This window comes from Heliconius melpomene, chromosome 5, assembly GCF_056956725.1.
Source record: "Heliconius melpomene rosina isolate 202511_hmr_F chromosome 5, ASM5695672v1, whole genome shotgun sequence".
NCBI classification, from domain to species: domain Eukaryota; kingdom Metazoa; phylum Arthropoda; class Insecta; order Lepidoptera; family Nymphalidae; genus Heliconius; species Heliconius melpomene.
In genome coordinates, this window is record NC_140393.1 from 4,377,934 (window position 1) to 4,398,725 (window position 20,792).

Here is a 20,792-nt window from a genome sequence, read left to right on the forward strand (position 1 = left end):
AGGTTATATCATGCGCGGTGCGCGGGATACAGCGTGCAGCTAAATATAATATTAATATAGAACAGCTGTATAACATCCCTAATACTATAAATAAGACAATCAAAACTTATTTGTTTAACTTTGACTTTCCAAAGGCCTACTTTAAAGGAATTCTTCAGAGGTCACCAAGGTCTTGAATCCTCCACTCCTCAACTTCGTTGATTGTTAAGATAAGCTTCAACCCCACTAATTGGTAAAGTTAAATACAGATGGAAACCACGTTTTGTTCTACGAACCCTTGCCTCGGCTATTTGTTTTGTGGTCTCGTTAAAGTGAGAAAACAATTTGACATTTCGACATGTCTGACAGTTTCTAGATAAGTGTTCTTAAACAGTCACCTGTCAAAAATTGAAAATTATTTAATAATTAGTTGATTAAATACCGTAATACATAATTTTTTTTCCACTCTATTTTAGCTTGAACGTATAGAAATTCGGTAAATATTACTTAAGAGCGATAATACTGATGCAATATTTAAATAAATAAAAAATGTAGAAGGGAGAATCGTACCACTAGATCCACGAAGGGAGAAAATACCCAAAAAGTACATTTTATTAAAAAAAGGTCAACATTTATATTATACCATACAAACAATACATAAATATATTTATTTAACAAACAAATAAATTACAATTTAATAAGAAAAAACACTAATTTGTCCTCAATTATTATTCTAAATGAAACACTTTTTGTTCTCCCATTAAATTTAAAGCTTAATCTTGGGTTAGGAACGTGACGAATAACTTCCAGGAAGCTGTAAATAATAAATGACTGACTGAAGACTGACGGACCCATTAAAACGGGGATGAGAGTACTACCGTACAATGAGTTTATGACGACTGGTACTCGTTGAATCATTATTTTGACGTTTAATTACGAACAATACTACTTCAGTAGTATAGTATTGAAAGATGTAGTATAAATTTATATAACTTTGTTTCCCATATAGCAGGGAAGGTAGAGAACCTAGTGTTGAAACACTCTTTTCCTCATTTTCTGCTTATTTTTTAAGCCACACCCATCACGTTTACAAACCTAGGCACCTAACGTAACTCTTAACACTAGGCTACTTCTGCCTAACCTGCTATACGCGAAATACAGGGTTAAGCTGGAATTACAATTAGTGAAAATAAAATTACAATCCATTATTATGTTTTCATCCATCAGCCTTTTAAGGTCCACTGCTGGACATAGGCCTCCCCCAATGCTCGCCACTCCATCCGGCCCTGCGCCCTCTGAATCCAGCGGGTTCCCGCTATCTTCTTGAGGTCGTCGGTCCACCTGGTTAAAGGGCGGCCTGTACTCCTTTTGCCGAGACGTGGTCGCCATTCGAAGACCTTTCTTCCCCATAGGTATTCGGTCCTCCTGACAATGTTATTATGTTATATTATTATGTTTACAGGCCCAAAAGAATAGATTCACATATAAAAATAGCTTTCTAAATATTTAAACAAGTACTAAAATCGTTTCAATATTCCAAACTAGGAATAAAACATTCATAAAGTAACGCAATAGCAATTCCGCGTCCAGCGCGGCGTGCTCCGTGCGGATCGCAGACATAAAAAAATCATCGCCGCTTTTAATCACATGTGTGCTACATTTTTTTTTCTGTGCAATATGTGCAATTTTAAATATTTAAATAGTACTGTGAAATTGAAATCTTTTAGTAGTTTTTAAATAAAAAAAGTGTACAAACTCTGGTGTTTCACTATAGTCTTTGCTAAGCTTAGTCCACTCCACATTGTAAAGTTTTAGTTTGTTTGGTTGAACGCGCTAATCTAAAAAACTACATTTTTTTAGCTTTTCCCTGTATCCAGTATACAGCAGGATATACAAAGCAAAATAATGTTTAAACACTCCGTTCCTCACTCTCTGTCAAATTTATCTCTGAGCAAAGAACGAAAATAGTGAGGATCGAACCCACAATCGTCGCGTTATGTATATCATGGACTTTAACTATTAATTTAAATAGAAAAATATATTTTCTTGTTAAATAATAGAATATAACCTAAGGAGGTTATGGACTATCCATTTATTAAGGAGGTTATATTATATTATCATTATATTAATCGTTTCAATGTCACCCACAGTGGGTGACTATCGTGCAAAGTTATCTCGGTACTTAATTGTGTCACGTGCCGTGACTTCCGTTTGAACACGTGGACAAATCCTTAGGTGAAAACTAGTCTTCGTCTTGCTTTAAAGGCAGATAAGTAAAAATAGTAAAAAATCCAAATTCTGATTTTTTCTATATTCAGACAGTTCTCTTGATTACTAAAAATAATTATTATCAGCCTGTCCTCATCCACTGCTGGATTTAAGCCTCTCCAATGGCACACCACTGAGCTCGATCTCCAGCTCTTCGCATCCAGCCTTTGCCAGCCAGCCACACCATATTTTTTTTACAAAAAAAAAATTATCACCCTATTTAATTTAATTACCTACAAAACCTTGGACAAACAGCAATCTAAGCAGGTGATATAATACAACCGTTGACTATAAACGAGCATAAACAAAAATGTCACCATTAAATCATACTTTTTCAAAGACAAGTGGTTAACTTTAATTAAATCGGTTAACCTTTTTATATATGTATTCCCGCGTAAGCACAGCTTTTAGGCGGCCGTCATGATAACATCAAGTTAAGCTATAGCTGATAATATAATAGAAAATTAAGTCTAATGATTGGACAAGGCGGCAGGTGGAATGGAACATGGATGCCCTCGAACTAATCAACTTTGTAACGACTCGTCGTTTAAGTAAATTCCGCTTATTAAGATAGGAGAAGCCAATAAAAATGATGACAAATATATAAATAAGTATTGTTTTTTTTTTGGTTTTCGTATCTGTTTTTTTTAAATAGTTAATTAATGACTTCATTTTTGTATCTTTTCAATAATGATTATAAATGTGTTGATTTTTAATAGCGTTTTTTTTAGTTTTACGTAGCAGGTGGCTGTTTTCGTTCTCCACTCTCACCCGAAATCTGGAGGGATTGCTCGTTCAGTGATAGAACTCAACGAGCCTCGTCACCAGAGCGTAGAAATGAAAATATTAATCATTTAATTTCCTTGAGTGGGAATCGAAACCCGCACACGCTTATGTCCGTGCTTAACAACTGGCCCTATAAGTCTATTAATGATACATTATTACACAACAACAATAATATGGAGATAATGATTTAATATGAAAACAGTACAAATATTCACCAAAAGGAAATGATTTAACACGACATAATTGAAAGAAAACATTCATTGTTAACTAAACATCTGCCATATTACACGCATCCCAACAACGCGCGCCCTTCCACTCCGCGGAATTAAACTCAGCCGAAAAACAAACATTTCTTGATTGAGTCGCTTCAGAACCGGTTTTCGCAACTATTCAAGGAGGGGAACGAATTTTGGGAAACTATTTGGGATATAAAATGTAGGGTAGATGTGAATGGTCAGTTAATTGAATCAATAAATCACTGCGAACAATCGTTAGTACTGGGTGTGTAATTTTAATTTTCTACTGGACAACAGATGGGGTTGCGTGTTCTTTTTAAATATTTAAATACGAACAAAGTACTGGTGCTCGAAAGTTATTTTGTACTGTCATCATATATTATATGGTATTCAATTTTTTTTTACCTTTTGACTCGTGCCGGTGGACGAGAGTAATAATTGGAGTATTCATTCTTTAATTTTGAAAGCCTAGCGTTGTAAATTGTTGTTCAAAATTTAAATTGTTTTGTATACACGCGTCTAACGCTTTTCGGGGTTGACTCCATTTTTCTCTATTTTGACATTTTTATCTGAAATTCTTTTTGAAAAGAAATAATAAAGGCTTAATGGCATAACGGAATCTGATGTGTGCAGTAAATAATTAATAATAATCTATATATATAAAAGGACTTGTCCTCACTGACTGAGGTAAGTAAGACGCGCGCACAGCCGTAACCGCTGTGCGTAGAAACGTGGAATTTGGACAGATGTTTACTTTCGTAATCTGGACATCTACTAAGAAGGGATTTTGAAAAATTTTAACCCTAAAGGGGTGAAATAGGGGTTGTAAGTTTGTATGGAAAAAAAGTTAAATCGACACCGATTTTTATAAAATTGTAAATTCAGACTTTTAAAAATATTTAATTGAATAAGTGTTTCACGGTTTTTTAGAATTTACCCCCTAAGGGTGCCAATAAAGGGTTGAAAATTTGTATGGAAAAATCTTTAAATCTCCAACGATTTTTATAAAATTTGAAATTTAGACTCTTAAGACGATTTCACTGATCACATGTTTAATGGTTTATTAGAATTCACTCCTAAAGGTGCAAATAAGCATGCGAAGCTGCGCGCGTCCGCTAGTATTTATATAAAAATAAACGACTACGAGTAAATATAAACGACTTTGGATTTATACGCCATCGTAGCTGTATTGACAGATATCTGACATATCCGTCTAATCTTACTAATATTATAAATTGGCACGCTCGGAACGCCATAATAAAAAGAACAGAACAGAACAGAATATTATAAATATAAAATTTGTGAAGCTGGATGTTTTTTCGACTTTCATGTAAATATTACGAATTTAGTTAAAAATTTACAGTCATATAGCTTATATATTAAAACATATAAGCAACAAATAATATAAGCGTTTTGTTTCATTTGGCTTTAAAATAACAATAAGTTTAAGTTTAAGTTAATAGTGTTCAATATTATGGGTTTATTGCAATAATATTATGGGTATCGCTTTGTACCTCGATAAGGAAAATATGATATTTAAAATATTTTCGTTAGACTCAGTCTTGTTAGATATAAAAGGTTTATCCTCTTGCATGCATTATCTAGAACGGAACGGAACTTATCATTATAATCTCATTGTGTGCTCCGCAATTTGCAAGGGCTGAATAAGCGATTTGTTGTCCATTTAACATTGATGTGTTCTAAATAAACGGTATTTATTTAATACTCCCAATGATGCTTGGGACCTATCAAAATCTACTAAAAAATTTTATATGTATTATACAAATTATGTAAATTAGTTAAATTTAAAAAATCTAGCTAAGTAATCAAAATAATTGCTTATTGATGATTGCGTCATAATAAAGGTGATATTAAAATAAAAAATATTTTTAAATTAAAATACTTTTACATGTGTAACAATTAAAAAGTACTTTAATTTAACTATAGCTAAAAAATATATTGATATATTTAATTAAATATTTTTTCAAGTATTCAACACCATCTATCGCCTATTTTACAAACTATAACCCAACCATTATAGTATAACATTATCCACGCCATCTATCGGCAATTTAAAAACCAACGTCGTCCCAAAACTTGTCTCAAAACTTTCATTATTCTCCGCCAGGCGGCAGCACGTGACGGCGCCGTGGAGCTCCACCACCACGGGTAGCGCTCGCGCGCAGCATGAACTATTTGAACTGCTGGAGAGGGTGCAGTGTTCCCGGTTGGACGACCAGAGGGCGGTGCTACCTCCGTATTTCTCTCAGGTAAGTTAGATTTGTATATGAAAAATTTTAATTTGTATATGAAAAAGTTTTTAAAATTTATACAAGGGGCACAAGGGTGTGACTGTAAAGCAACGGTTCTGGGTTCGATCCCCACTTGAATTTAAAGAATTATTATTTATTAATATTTTAATTTCTTCGCTCTGGGACCAAGGAAAATAGTTCGTCGTTGAATTCCTTCACTCAACATAGAATGTCTTGAAAAAATCGGTGGAAAGAGGTGACTTGAGTGTTTTAACACTAGGTTCCTCTGCCTACTCTGCTTTGTGCGGGATATATCACGAAGCTGGCTTATGTTTTATTTATTTGTTTATTAGATTAATATAATGTCTTTAGTACAATGTAATATTAAATGATGCGGAATCTTAACAGCTAGAGTTAAAAGCTTAACTTACCGATATATATAAACTTTAATATGATAATTATATGGATAACTGTATAATGACTAGAAATATAAATAACAAGATTTAAGAAGATTTGAACCTAAAAACATCTCGATCCATGGGACCTAGCCTAACCGTACCACAATAGAACTAAGCCTTTCTTTTCTAATTTCCATACAAAAGCTACCTACTTATACCAAGCCGTTACTAAAAAAACAATTAAACACTATTCGGTCACTAGCAAATTTTCTACAGAGACATAACGACCGTTCAGAGTTCAACAGTTATTCGTTCGTTAGAAAATAATCGGCGGAAATGGTGGGTAAGTGATGGTAGGTAGGTATAAGAGGGGGTGGTAAGCCAGGCGTGACCATATTATTTTGTAAGGCGTCACGCCCTGTAACTGTGGACTGTAGACGGTAGACCCTTCTATAATATACCTGTTGATAGCTTTATGCGTTGCAACGAAAGTTTAAAACTTGTAGTTCTAGCATTTTTTTTTTAAGTTTAGCAATTTGCGTAAAATGATTTAATTTTTGTCTCTTTTTTTATGAGCTGCGGAAATCGTTGCCAGAGCGAAGAAATAAAAGTTTTAAATATTTCCTATCCTCGAGTGGTACATAGCACCCACAACCTATCGCGCTTGTCAGTCAGTTGGCGACTGTTCCTAGTTTCCTACCTAATCTAAAAAAAAATAATATCCATAAAAATCTCTCTGCGTATAAGTTAAAAGTAAAAAATATTTATTTTCACAACCAAAATCTACTCCTGGTATATCAATCAATGAAAATATTATAGTTATCTATATATTAAAATGTCAAATATAATTGGTTTAGTTTGTTGTACTCTGACATCCTCTTTGTGTTCAAGCATCTTTGACATGCCAAATTGAATTATTTCGTGTAAATCTAAGAAGTGTTTTAGACGTTATTTCTTATTGTAAATTGCTGTCTTTTTACTTATATACCTAGTAGATCGCTATAAAAACACAGATATTTACTTTATTACGTCGAAGTTTCATACTTTTATGATACATTTTTACTTTACAATGACTAGTGAAAAAAATACGCTAAAAACATAAATATTACTTAGTATGTACCTAACCTAACCGGTATCTACCTATAATCATCTTCCATCGCACCTAAAAAAATAAAGAAAGAAATTAAAATCTTCCTCATTTATATTTACATTAAATTTTGTTTCATAAAATATTTCTACTAGTGGTTCATAAAAATGACGAAGAAAGATTTAATTGCCGCCTTATTAAGTATTCACCCTTCGTGGTTTTACTTACCGTTTTCTCTAACAGCCCAATATTTATGTAACAGAATTAATTATAATAAAATTGTAGCGACGCGACGGTGCTATTTTATTAAAATTTAGATTTGATAAAAATCTGTTGCTAACTTTGAACTAGCTAATAGCGTGTATTTAAGGTGTAGGTTTTCCTATTTAATATATATTTACTATTTTACTTTTAAAATGGTTATTGTAATTTAAAAATTATAATTCACATAACATATTTCGCTGAAAGATGAGATGGTACTGAAAAAATATTTTTATTTCAATTTAATTTGTAACTATTGTAATTTCACGCGGCAGTTCGATTACTACTCAGAGCATTCAAATACTATTACTATTTTCTTTTCTTCTCTCTTGTCAAGCGCGGCGTTTAGTTCAGTAAGAGGGAAAAGTAGAAAAGGAAGTGTCTTAACACTATGTTCCTTCTGCCTATCCTGTCCTGTTTAATCCTGGATACCATGTGGTCGTAAAAATATTACATTTGTATATGTGTAAGAATTTAAAAACGATTTAAAATTGTCTTGGAGCGGAAGCTTTCATTAAGTCTATTCTTTGTTCGTGCATTTCGAAAAAATTCCCGTGAACCGAGACGATAATAAATAACAAATAGTTCAACGTTGAGAGAAATATTAGAAATCGTGAACTAGATCCATTGCTTATAATAAAAAGAGTAGACCGTACGTATCTCATATGATTTTTATATATTTTTATTTATTAATATTATACATACAGGCGATAAAACATTTATTAAATAATTAATGCACCCACTCCTCCCACTTTTGTTTTAATAATTGACAACAAATAACTATGGGGAACGGAAGTGTGTTAAAGCCAGAGTGCCTTAACACTCAGTGTCCCAGGTTCTGCCTGCCTTGCTATGTGCGGGATACAGCGTGAATTAAACAAAAATATGATAAATAATTCTTATCAACCAGTACTCTACCGTTTTCAATATTCAAAATATACCTTGATTAATATATTTAGTTATTTATTGTATCATTAATAAAAGGAAACGGAAAATAACAAATAATTTTTATCTATGACATTGTTTGTACGACGAGCCTATTTCTATAGACGGTGTGGACAGGAAAATCATTTGATGTTGTCCTTATTTATGCAGTTACAATTAATTTACAAGAAATATAATATATAGATACTAGATGACCAATATTTTAGTAACAGAATTAATTATAATAAAAAAATCCAATAGTTAAATGTGGTTTTTTTTTTGTTTAATTTTGTTTGATTTTTGCCTAAAAAATATAATTTGGGTTACATTTTACTCTCATGGTAGACAGTGGCAAGACTAGGCAAGAGTAGCAAAACCTATTTCTTAGAACAGTTTACCTCGAGTTAACATTGAACCCGCAACCATCATATTTACAGTATATTATATAAAATACATTCAATAAACCACTAATATGCCTATATTTCGACCGAGTAGTGTAGTTTATGCCATCGATTGATTTCCTATAGTTGTACAGACATGGTGATCTATCGCTTTTAAAGCATCCTATCGGTACTTTTCACAGCCTAGCAGTCTCTGAGGCACTGTAGGCCATAGCGAACCTAGACTTGGTATATTATGAAAAAATTATATCAACGTTTTTAAATTGACATTTCTCTTTTTTTTTTTTGGGCAAATTATCTTAATATTAAAAAGATAGTTCATTTAATAGAATTTTATATTCGTATGTGTTAACTTATTTACTTAGAACTAATCCACCGACGATTCTGTATCAATTTCAGCTTAATATTAGGCGATGTGATAACATAAATGGTCTTGAAACACGAATAGAGGGAGAAAAACATGATCCTATAAGGGTTCCATTTCTTTTTTTTTAAGTACAGAACCCTAGACATAAAAAACAAACCACTATATTAAATAGTTTTTTTATTAATTATTTAAAAGGACAAACATAAAGGTAACTAAAGGATACAAAGATACCTCAATACTTACCCATCTTCCGGCCATGGAAAAAGTAAAAGTTCACCTGATTACAATATATTGACCTCGTCGTGCGTGCTCGTAATGTCATTCCCATTCCCTTTTACTTTTATGGAGGGAATCTTTTTTTTTATGGACATCACTAATTTGGAAAATGTTTATCGATTTTGTTCACATAGTGTTTATATAGTTATTGGACGCACGTGTGTTTATGTTATGTTTTTAACGGTGTTTCGTTGTTTTTTCGATATTAATTTCGAGCAAGTAAGTTTTACCCTTCTTTTGCTATAGCAGTATTGGTAAAGATTTAACGTTCAATCCGTTCTCTTCGCCCTGTTCCCCCCGACTGTGAATCGAACCCGCAACAATCGCATTTACAGACAATCGCTGCGCCATTATAAAGTTAATATCCATCCATACCTATATTATAAATTCGAAAGTAACTCTGTCTGTCTGTCTGTCTGTCCTTTACGCAAGCAGGGCCAAACCGCTAATTTAATTGTGATAAAATACTCATATAGAGATACTTGAGGGTCTCGGGATGAACATAGGATACTTTTTTCTCATATTTATAATATTTTCTATATATACCAATATATTAAAATACTTATTAATTTGACATGCAATTTATTCCGCCATGTTAATAACAACCGTCGTTGCAAAGTTTGTTGTTAGAAAACGTCACCCAAAATGAGCTTGCTTAACGCATCTCTCTATTGAAAACTGAAAATAATTTCATAAATATATTTAATAAATATACGTATAGTTCAAGCGGGAGTAGCCGAGTTCGGGTCCACTAGTACAATAACATATAATATATGTTAACTCTACAATCATTATTAATAGAATACCGCGTTTACATAGTTGCTTGTATTTAACAGCTGTACCTATAGATATTATAAGATATAGCGATATTTGAACACATTCTTAACTTTACTTCCTACTTATGAGACTACATATACAAGCTTTTAATTTATATACTTTACCTGTTTGTTAAATGGTGACTAACGACGACGTATGGCTATTATTTTGTTTCATTTTATTAATGCTTATTAATTTTTATATTTAGACATATATTTTTATGTCTTCACGTAATTATTTTCATCTTACATGATAAACATTTCATTTCTTAATTTTTATATAAATAGATTTAAAAAAAAAAACCAGGTAAATAAATGTCAATGTTATAAGTTTCAGTTATTTTCATCTATTTGAATGAGATTTTGGTCAGTTTTTAATATAGAAAAAAAGTGAAGCTAACAAAATATATATTTCAAACTCTACATATTATTTTTTAATAATTCACCTGTTCCTCTGACCACCACTACAAAAATAAAAGAACAAAAGAGTTATTTTTACCTATATCCGCTCTTTCAATACTTCCAATACAAAAGACTGTTATTATATAGTTCAATATAGACATATATATGTATATATATCTTTCCAATATATGACAGTGGTTATCGATTGACCTTGGCATGGGAGGCTGGGCTAGCTTGTATTGTATGCTGTTCAGATATTTGTTTTGCAATTAATATAGGTACCTAAGGTACCTACGGTACCTCGGACTTGGGTGTAGGCGTGATATGCCACCTTTGAGTAATAGGAGTCAGGTTTCCAGTATCAAATTAGATATTAGGTAAGAGATAAAGCTAGTCCTTTGTGTGTTTGGTAAATGCATTATATATGAAGTGTGCATTTTATACTAGCGACCCAAATGAGGCTTCGCCCGCTTAAACTTATTGTTATACGACAACCAAATTATAAAAAATATATATAAGAATTGTAGGCTGTGTTTTTCTACTGTGACGTCGATCAAAATCCGTCCAGCAGTTTTTGCGTAAAAGTGGAACAAAGACACATCTTCCCAAATTTTCTCATTTATAAAATTAATGAGATATATTTACATATTATTCTTGTATATCTTTACGAAAAATATTTTAATAAAATGTAATTCTTGAACTTATGGGATTCTCTTAAAGAAGTCATAAGTTTATAATATGAGTTAAATAGTCACATTTTAAAAAAATCATGAAAATTATTAGAATTGTTATTAACTACTTAAAATTTAATAGAAGTACAAATATTAATAAAAATCAAACAATAAATTATAGTAGACATCCGCTATTGCAGTAAGAATATTCAATGACCAGAAGTAATTGGTGGTATTTGCAAAATAAGTCACAAAGGTATATTGGCGTGAAACCAAATCCACTGAAATGTCTCAATGCTGTCGTTCTTTTTATACTTACATACTACTAGTGGACCCGGACGCGGCTACGCCCGCTTGAACTATACGAATATTTATTAAATATATTTATCAAATTATTTACAGTTTTCAATAGAGAGATTTATTGACGACGGTTGTTATTAACATGGCGGAATAAATTGCATGTCCAATTAATAAGTATTTTAATATATTGGTATATAACGAAAATATTCCAAATATGAGAAAAAAAAGTATCTTATGTTCATCCCGAGACCCTCAAGTATCTCCATATGAGTATTTTATCACAATTAAATTAGCGGTTTAGCCCTGATTGCGTAAAAGACAGACAGACAGACAGAGTTACTTTCAAATTTATAATATAGGTATGGATATACATGTATATACTCCATTTTGAATTATTCTTGGCAACCAAAATGGTTAAACGTATATACATACAAATTTTAACTAAAAAAATGCAGTTCTGTGAATACGTTCCAAATATCACTATTTACATATTTAAAGCCGAGATTTGTTATTCTTTGTAGGCTAGTCGTGACTGTAAATACTACAGGTTCGATTCTCAGTCGAAGTAATGAAATATTTAATGATTTCATTTCTTCGCCCTGATGTCATGCAATTCAGTGGAAAATAGGGAAGGGAGTGCCCTAACAATAGGATCCCTCTGCCTACCCTGCTAAATGCGGGATACAGCGTGAAGCCTCAAAAAAAATATTAATTTCTATATTTTAATGTAACACAAACACAAATAAATAAAAAAGAGAACCTTTTAAAATGATGAGTTTTCTGACTGCCGTTGTTTTAATTTCAACCCCCACCTCATATACCTCCACTGATTGAAAATGAAAGCGAGTAATGAGGTTTTTTTTTAATGAATTCAATTTAATTTTTCGTAAGTAGGTCATAATAATAACAATGACATTTGTATAGTGCATACTGTGCAAATTAATGCAAGTTTAAAATTTTATTTCATATATATTTTTGTAATATAATATTATTTAGTACTTGTGACGGTAAACGGGACAGGTTGTGAGTTCGATTCCCAGTTGAGGAGATTAAATATTGATTTTTTTTTATTTCTTCGCTCTGGTGTTAAGGCAATGGGCGGCGTTGAGTTCTACAGACTTCTGCGGCCGTCGTGAGCGGAGTGTCTTGACTCTTGACATACACTAGCCTTCTAAATGCTTACCCTCCTATGATACTATAATATTATGCTATATGAAGCTGGAAAAATATTATATTTGCTATCATTGTTTTGCTTTGCTTGTTCCAATGCAAAACAATTGAAACCTTCAAAGATTATGATTATTATTCTGTAATTATTGGATGGTCTTACAGTTATTAAGTATTATTAGGAAAAATCTTATTATTTAAATTTTATTGAAAGGCCTAAGGAAGGAAGAAGCTTTTTCATTATAGAAATATTTGTAATTAAAATTAATGAAGGACTTATCCCAATTATATAAATATAATAGAACTCCGTTTAAAATATAGTGCTATGTACGGGATACAGCGTGAAAAACAAAAATTCTTTAAATGTCTTTACCGCTTCACTCTTCTTTATGTTTAGCTCTAAAAGCGTTGAAAATGCATACATTTCTATTAATATTGTAAATCTAGATAAGAGGCTTTTATTTAAAAAAATACTATTATTATAAAGACAGACACAGAAGCTTAAATGTTAATGTTATTTCTTAGTATTATTACTAACGACGCCCAAATGAGGAGGTATACAGAAGTTGTATAATAACTTCTCTAGAGTTACGAATTCCGTTTGGAAATTGTGACAAGTACCGTACAAGTACAGTACCGATATTCACGACGTTTGTGGGTTTGATTCCCATTTGGGGAAGTGGACTCCAACGAGGCAAAGCGCAGAGTTGATTTACGCCACTCATTACGCAGTGTCTCAAAAATTCGATTGAAAGTAAGGGAATGGTAGTGTCTTAATGAAAGCGGAGTATTTTAACATTACATTTCCAAGTTTTTCTGCCTACCCTGCTATGTGCGGGATTTCCATGAAGCTAAAACATGTTTTTCGTTTAAAAATACAAAAACATATTATTTACACTGACTTAAAAGCAATTAAATGCTAATTGACGTCTTTGGGTTTCATATTATTAGACATTATTACATAGAAATAATTGTTAAATAGGTAATTTTGAAATATACTAATATTAATATAATTTATTTAGGTCATATTGTTTATCCTTTCTCAATAGACTATTTAATAATAATATAATTAATTATTATTAATAGTATAAAACCTTAATATAAATTAATTGTCCATTTTCACCTAAGTCCGTATAAAGACATTGTCAAGGCGTAGTTGACAGTATGCAATATAAGCAGCCTAATATAGAAGCTGTGCTAGCGACCGCCAAATGAGGAGCATGTAGTTGCATAACTGATGCATAGCTTATGTAATCATGGGCCTTACCCACCCCCACTCTTGGGGGACGATTTGATTTTTATAATAAATAAACTTTTATTATGAGGGCGTCGTAGCTTAGGGCACAAAAGTGTGCCTGTAACGCGATGGTTGTGAGTTCGATTCCTAATCGAGGGAATGAATTATTATTTATTAATATTTTTATTTCTTCGCTCTGACACCAAGCCCATGAGGTCTGTCACTCAACAGGCAATACCAGGAAAAAATGGGCGGAAAGTGGGAAACGCAATTTCTTAATACTAAATTCCCTCTGCCTATCCTGCTATACGCGGGATAAAGCGTGATGATGATTTTTTTATTAGATTCTATGTTTAAACCTTTTTACCGTGAGCTGTAACGGAATACATCAGTTTCAACTTAATATTCTATGATATAAAGAACTTATCTTCACGCCTTACCAAAGCAATAAAAACAATTCATTTTCTCATGTAAATAGATACATCAGTCAGTCTAATCGAACCCCCAAACTTCGCATACAGTTAAATAGAATTCCACTGCGCTACGATGGTCTCTACGTAATATAACGTAAACAAATATAACATATTTATGACAAAACCATTAGCTATTCACAAATTCTATACAAATTTAAAAGAAATTTGTTGAACGTTAATTATACTTAACGAGTTCTCACATTATAATAATCATAATAGATTTCGTGTCGTTATTTTTATTGTGTTAAAACTAATTTTTAACACTTCAAGCATTAACTAGTTAGTTTTACTTTAAGAATTTTTTTTCAGCTTCACGCTTTATCCCGCATACTGCAGGGTAGGCAAGAGGTAACCCCATTTTTCAAGCAATTTTGGAGGCATTGCCCCGCGCTTTGCCTTGACGAAGCGAAGTATTGAATATTTCATTTCCTCGAGTGGGAATCGAACACACAACCTGTTGCATTTACGACTAGGCATTAAGAAGAAATAATAGTTCTATTATTCTTAATTGAATAGGACCAGTTTTTTTCTCAATGGCCGACTATGTCACAACTTCTTTATAACAATAGTGTATATGCAAATTATAATTGCGAAACCCAATTAAGTATATTTATTATGTGTTTAATTTTGGAAATACCGACGTATTTTACCTTGCTCTAATATTTGTTTGTTTATTATTTTATTTCTAAATTTGTAGAGATTCTTCATTTATAGCTCATTTCTCTGCTCTACGTTTTCTAGAGACGTCGTCGGATCCAAAGCGTCGTCTTACTAATATTATAAATGAGAAAGTTTGTGAGGATTGATGTTTGTTTCATTTTTATGCAAAAACTACTGAACGGATTTTGATGAAACTTTACAGTAATTTAGCTTATACATAAGAATAGCACATAGGCTACAATTTATGTAAAGATTTTGTATAATCTTGCAATGCTTGTAATACATATAACAAAATGTTTAAGCGGGCGAAACAGCGTTTATTATATACTATTTATTTTTAACTAAAATCTTCCTTTGAGAAGTTACCATCATCATAAAATCTACGATTTCTAGAGAATTCTAATTCTTTATAGAAACTATTTTAAATGATATAAAGTATATGTTTCTATAAAGAAATTACAATGCATATAATATGTGCACTTTCTACTGTGACTCATTTTTACTATTAAATAATAATTATTATAGTACTTATGTAATTATGAATATTATATAATAATTATGTTTTATTATGCATGCTTACTAAATAAATTAAAAATATTAAAATAAAGGGTAACTAAGTACTTATATGGAAAATAACCATATCGACATAATTAGGTATACTCGTATCTGCACTTCACAAGAGCGAAATGTGGCCAAGCGCGGCGTTGAGTTTCACCAATTGACATGTCATGTCTCCAGAATCCAGTGGAAAGTTGGGAGCAGAGTGTTTAAAATTAGGTTCCCTCGGCGTACCCTGCTATGTGAGAAATACAGCGTGAAGCATGATTTAAAGTATGATTTATTTATTTAATTTATAAGATTACTATTCTATTAACGTTTACTATCTAATAAATAACGAATAATAATTAGGAAACATTTCCAAAACATTTAATTACTTAACGTACATTGAATGTATTTATAAAGACATCATACTTCATTTCTATAGTGGGTAACTATAATTATTCTAATGGGTTTTTAAATATTCAGTTAACATTCAAGTAGTAACTCGAACATCGTTTAGAGATGACTATTGTGTTTTAGATCATTATTAAATATATATTTTTTTCTTTAGAAAAACAAATACTGGCACTTATTTTATCTAGAAAATGTCTTATTATATACTAGCGGACGCGCGCAGCTTCGCTAGCTTATTTAGGGGTGAATTCTAATAAGCCATGAAACAAAAATTCAATTAAATATTTTTAAGAGTCTAACATTCAAATTTTATAAAAATCGGTGGCGATTTGAAATTTTTTCCTGTATGGAAAAAATTTCAAATCGCCAATCGCCGCCTATATTTAACTTTCAACCCCTTATTTGCATCCTTAGGGGGTGAATTCTAGAAAACCATGAAACACATATTCAATAAAATATTTTTAAGAGTCTAAATTTCAAATTTTATAAAAATCAGTGGCGATTTAAGAATTTTTCCATACAAACTTTCAACCCCTTATGTACACCCTTAGGGGGTGAATTCTAGAAAACATGAAACATGTGTTCAATTAAATACTTTTAAGAGTCTGAATTTCAAATTTTATAAAAATTGGTGCCGATTAAAAAAAATCTATACAAAATTTCAACCCCTTATTTGCACCCTTAGCGGGAGAATTCTAGAAAACTATGAAACACGTATTCAATTAAATACTTTTAAAAACCTAAATTTCAAGTTTTATAAGAATCGGTGCCGATTTAATTTTTTTTCCATACAAACTTTCAACCCCTATCTCATCCCTTTAGGGTTAAAATTTTACAAAATCCCTTCTTAGTGGATGTCCAGATTACGAAAGTAAACTTTTGTCCAAATTTCACATTTCTACGCACAGCGGTTACGGCTGTGCGTGCGTCTTACCTCAGTCAGTGAGGACAAGTCCTTTTATATATATAGATAGCACTAGTGGCCCGCCCGCGGCTTCGCCTGCGTGAACTACGTTATTATTAATTTCTGTCTCCATGAGTACGTCCTATAAGTGACGTCTATGCAAAATTTGATACTGACGAAGTTTCATACAACCTTTCAACCCCAAAAACATCCCCTTAGAAGTCGAATTTTGCAAATTCCCTTCTTAGCCAGCACCTACGTCCTATAAGTAACTCCTATGCAAAATTTGAGATTCCTGGCACATGTAGTTTCTGAGATTTCGTGATGAGTGAGTGACCTTTCGATTTTTTATATATATAGATATAAAATATATTACGTAAACATAAATATTATAATATTTAAATGAAAATATAATATTAAATATAAAAATGACTGTAAACTTAGAAAAAAAAACATATAACAAATATTATAGTAGAGTCATCTTATGAAACCTTAAATTACGTTCATTTCTTTACAAAATATTTACAAAAGTTTATTTTCTTTGCCATTAACGAAGCGACCTACCCCAATGTTTTAGTAACATCTTTTTTTGCTGTCGGTAATCTAAGTTTCGTTGTAATATGAAACTGTATAGGGATGTTACACCCCGTGGCTAACCAAATGTTTGTTGAGACTTCACCGTAAGCAATATAAATAGAGTTTTGGTCTATTAAATATTCTCGCTTTACGTTTTTCGCTATCCACAATATATTTAAAGAGACCAATGATTCGATGCCCACTCGAGGAAATTAAATATTTTTTTTAATTCCTTCCCTACAGAATTCGGAAAATGAGGAACAGAGTGTTTTAACACTAGATTCCCTCTGCATACCCTACCGTGTACGGGATACAGCGTGAAGCTTTATTTATTTATTTATTTTTTATTTACCTAAGACTATATACTACGTTATAAGACTACGTTGTACTAAATAAAATGTAAATAAGTTTTTGACACTTTTATTATTATTAAATAAAAATTACGCATAAATAATATTTTACTATAACATCTTACTGCGATTTCGTCTTGCTAGTCTTAAATCAATAACAGTTGTTAATATATTTTTTTTAATGAGACAAAGTTATTCTAAAAGTATCTAGGTCATTATTTCTGTGCCAAATTATATCTAAATTCGTTCACTTGTTTTTGCTAGTTTAATTAAACAAATCTCTAAATATATCTAAACTTTCACATTTTATCATATTAGTAAGAATAATTAATATATTTACATATTTATGTTACTATTTTAATAATAACGAATAAATACGTCATGAAAAATAATAAAAAACACTACTTGTTTCTATTAGAAGTTCGTTAAAAAGTAAATTTAATTTAGTTGAAAAAGTAGTTTTAATATGTAGAAAATAATTAAAATAATTTGGTTACAATGTAAACCGACATAACAGAATAATGTTTGAAACGACCTAATTTACTTTGAGAATGGCACCATTCAATAAAATTACTTTGTCAAACGAATGAAGGTCGTAAATTGTAGTCAATGTCAATAGTACTTAATTTCAGGGGAACCTGAAGTAACTGTTTGGTATATTTAGGTCGTTAAAAATCTGTATTAAATACGAATAATTTGTGAAAAAAGAAATGTTTTTTTATGATATTTATCCAAGGAACGATTAATAAGAAATTATACAATTCATAATATGTATTATTAATATTTTCTTTTTTTCGCTCTGGTGCCGAGGCAAAGCGCAGCGTTAAGTTCCGCCTCTCAACACACGATATCTCCAGAATCCGGCGGAAACTGGGTAGCGTGAAACTGAAAAAAAAACGTATTAATTTAAGCTCTTTTTATCATCTCTTATAACCTGTGGGAAAGCCTTAGTAAAACCCTCAGACGTACCCACCGGTGGTAACCGCTTCCTTCCTCTCTTCCCGGATCCTAAGATTTCCAAGCTATTTAGGCTTCGGAAGCAGATGCAATTGCACCTGTTGAAATTTTGCCAATTCCTTCCATGGGGTGTCTAATAAGGCTAGCGGATGTTCCCACGCCACTCCCGCGTACAAATACGTATTACAATTGTATTGATATATTTTTGTTAATAGAATATATGTTATATGTATGTAATATATATTTATTATTGAATGTAGATATTATTGCGAAAAAGATATATTTTAATATCATTTCGTAATTTCTTTTGTACAGTTCGTCTCTTAAATATGTGTATTCGTTTAATAATAATAAGTTCTTTTTTTATAACAATAATTCTTTTAAAAGGAAAATAATTAAGTGCGATAAGTAGATAAAATATTTAAACTGTAAAAATATTATTTCAACCATTTATATTTCCATCCATTCTATAATAAAGTTTTTGTTTTCGGTTTGCTACATTCACCTGTCTTGTCTTCACGGTTCTGCATCTGAAAGTTGAATGCTATCTCTGTCCCTATCACACATATCATAAATGGCTTATAAAGAAAGAGACAGAACATCTTCAGCTCGCCGGTGACGGTGGAGCATGAGGCACGCGCCACTCATTCGTTTTCCGAGCGCCAGTGAGAGAGGACGTGTTCTATCGCGTTAAAGTCTTTCTCTCGATATTGTTTTGACAGTTCCGGAATCTCTCAGTTTATTATCATTGAGAATGTTATGTTTACTATAATTTAAATGTGTTTTCGTGTACTAATTTATTGGGACCGCGTGCCTAATTAATTACATAAACAAGTGATAAATATATTTTTGGCTGAACAGAAGAAATTTAACCTACATCCAGGGAAAGAAAAAGCCGGTGCGAAGTGAAAGTTTTAACTTCACTACCTATTTGGAGTGAATTTTGTGAATCGGAGACGTTTTCTTGACATCCGTAGATAATTGAAGCTGACATCCGTTTATGGGGACCAGGCTGACCTGAAAGCGGTAATAAAAATAAACGGTAGCGAGATTCGGAGGTTTTTGAAGTCAGATCTTATGATGATAAATGAGACGTGTGATGTGAGAATGCGATTTGGTAACCGCTGAAATTCCTTCATCCTGTGTTTTTCTTCGGGCTTTATGAGGGAGAGAAGGTCCTTACCAGTGAGCGGCGACGTGGCGCTAAAAGCGGAGAAAGATGGTGCTGGGAGGGGTTTGGGTGTGAACTCTGTTTTATGTGGTGTTGTGGATGAACTGTCCAACGGGAGAACTGGCAGACGTGGGTCCTGGGTCAGAACTGCAGTCATGGGAGTGCTCAGGTGGAAAGACCTGACAGGCGTGAGGACCAGCACTCCTACTGATCAGAAAGAGGTATGTTTATATCGAAATGACTAACAAAAGCAACAGATAATAATGTCGTAATTGATTTATTATTATTGTTTGACTATCTCACGGTTGTATACACTTATATTTGTAATCTTGTTTATTATTTACATGATAGTGGTTGACATAAATTTAAATTACTATTAAGAAACTCGATGACAACATCCCTATCTTCTATTTATCAAGCAATTTTAGTTAAATTAATTCATAATATAGATATAATAAGAAATTAACTAGAGGTCGAAAACCTTCTAAATTAATTATTGCGAAACATAATTACAGTATGTACTTAACTAATTACTTAGTAAATTTTAATAACTAACAGAAATAAATTAAGAATTAAATCATACAGGGTGTTTCTAATTTACTGTACCGATATTGATATAACTTGTATATTAATTAAATAAATAATGATTCATTTGTAATGTAAACATTTAAAATATGAGTAATAGAGAAAATCTGGCGTTTTGGCCAAGTCCGGTTCTCTGCGGTGTGAGTGTGACGTCACTGTGGTTTCGATGTCACTTTAGTTCACATCTTAACATTAGTGTGAAGTATGTGTCAAGGTGATTTGTTTATGAAAGTGTCATATGTCATACATTTGTCGTAAAGAGAGAGATGGAATAGTAATTAACACTCTAATATTTGGTATTAACAACCGCAAAAATTGGTGGAAAATGGGGATTG

General features: G+C 31.9%; 1 protein-coding gene across 7 annotated transcripts in view; it reads left to right on the top strand.

The window, feature by feature from the left end:
- Nucleotides 1-20,792, top strand: part of RapGAP1 (Rap GTPase activating protein 1) — a 247,916-nt gene that overhangs the window by 146,981 nt on the left and 80,143 nt on the right. For 4 of the 7 annotated variants that reach the window (XM_085185723.1, XM_085185720.1, XM_085185725.1 and 1 more), the window contains one exon: nt 5,398-5,539. In XM_085185723.1, the coding sequence (XP_085041849.1) occupies nt 5,398-5,539 (142 nt within the window). Of the gene's footprint in view, nt 1-5,397; nt 5,540-19,362; nt 20,094-20,792 lie in introns of those variants that run through there. The other 3 variants (XM_085185718.1, XM_085185722.1, XM_085185721.1) reach the window with 1 other exon arrangement.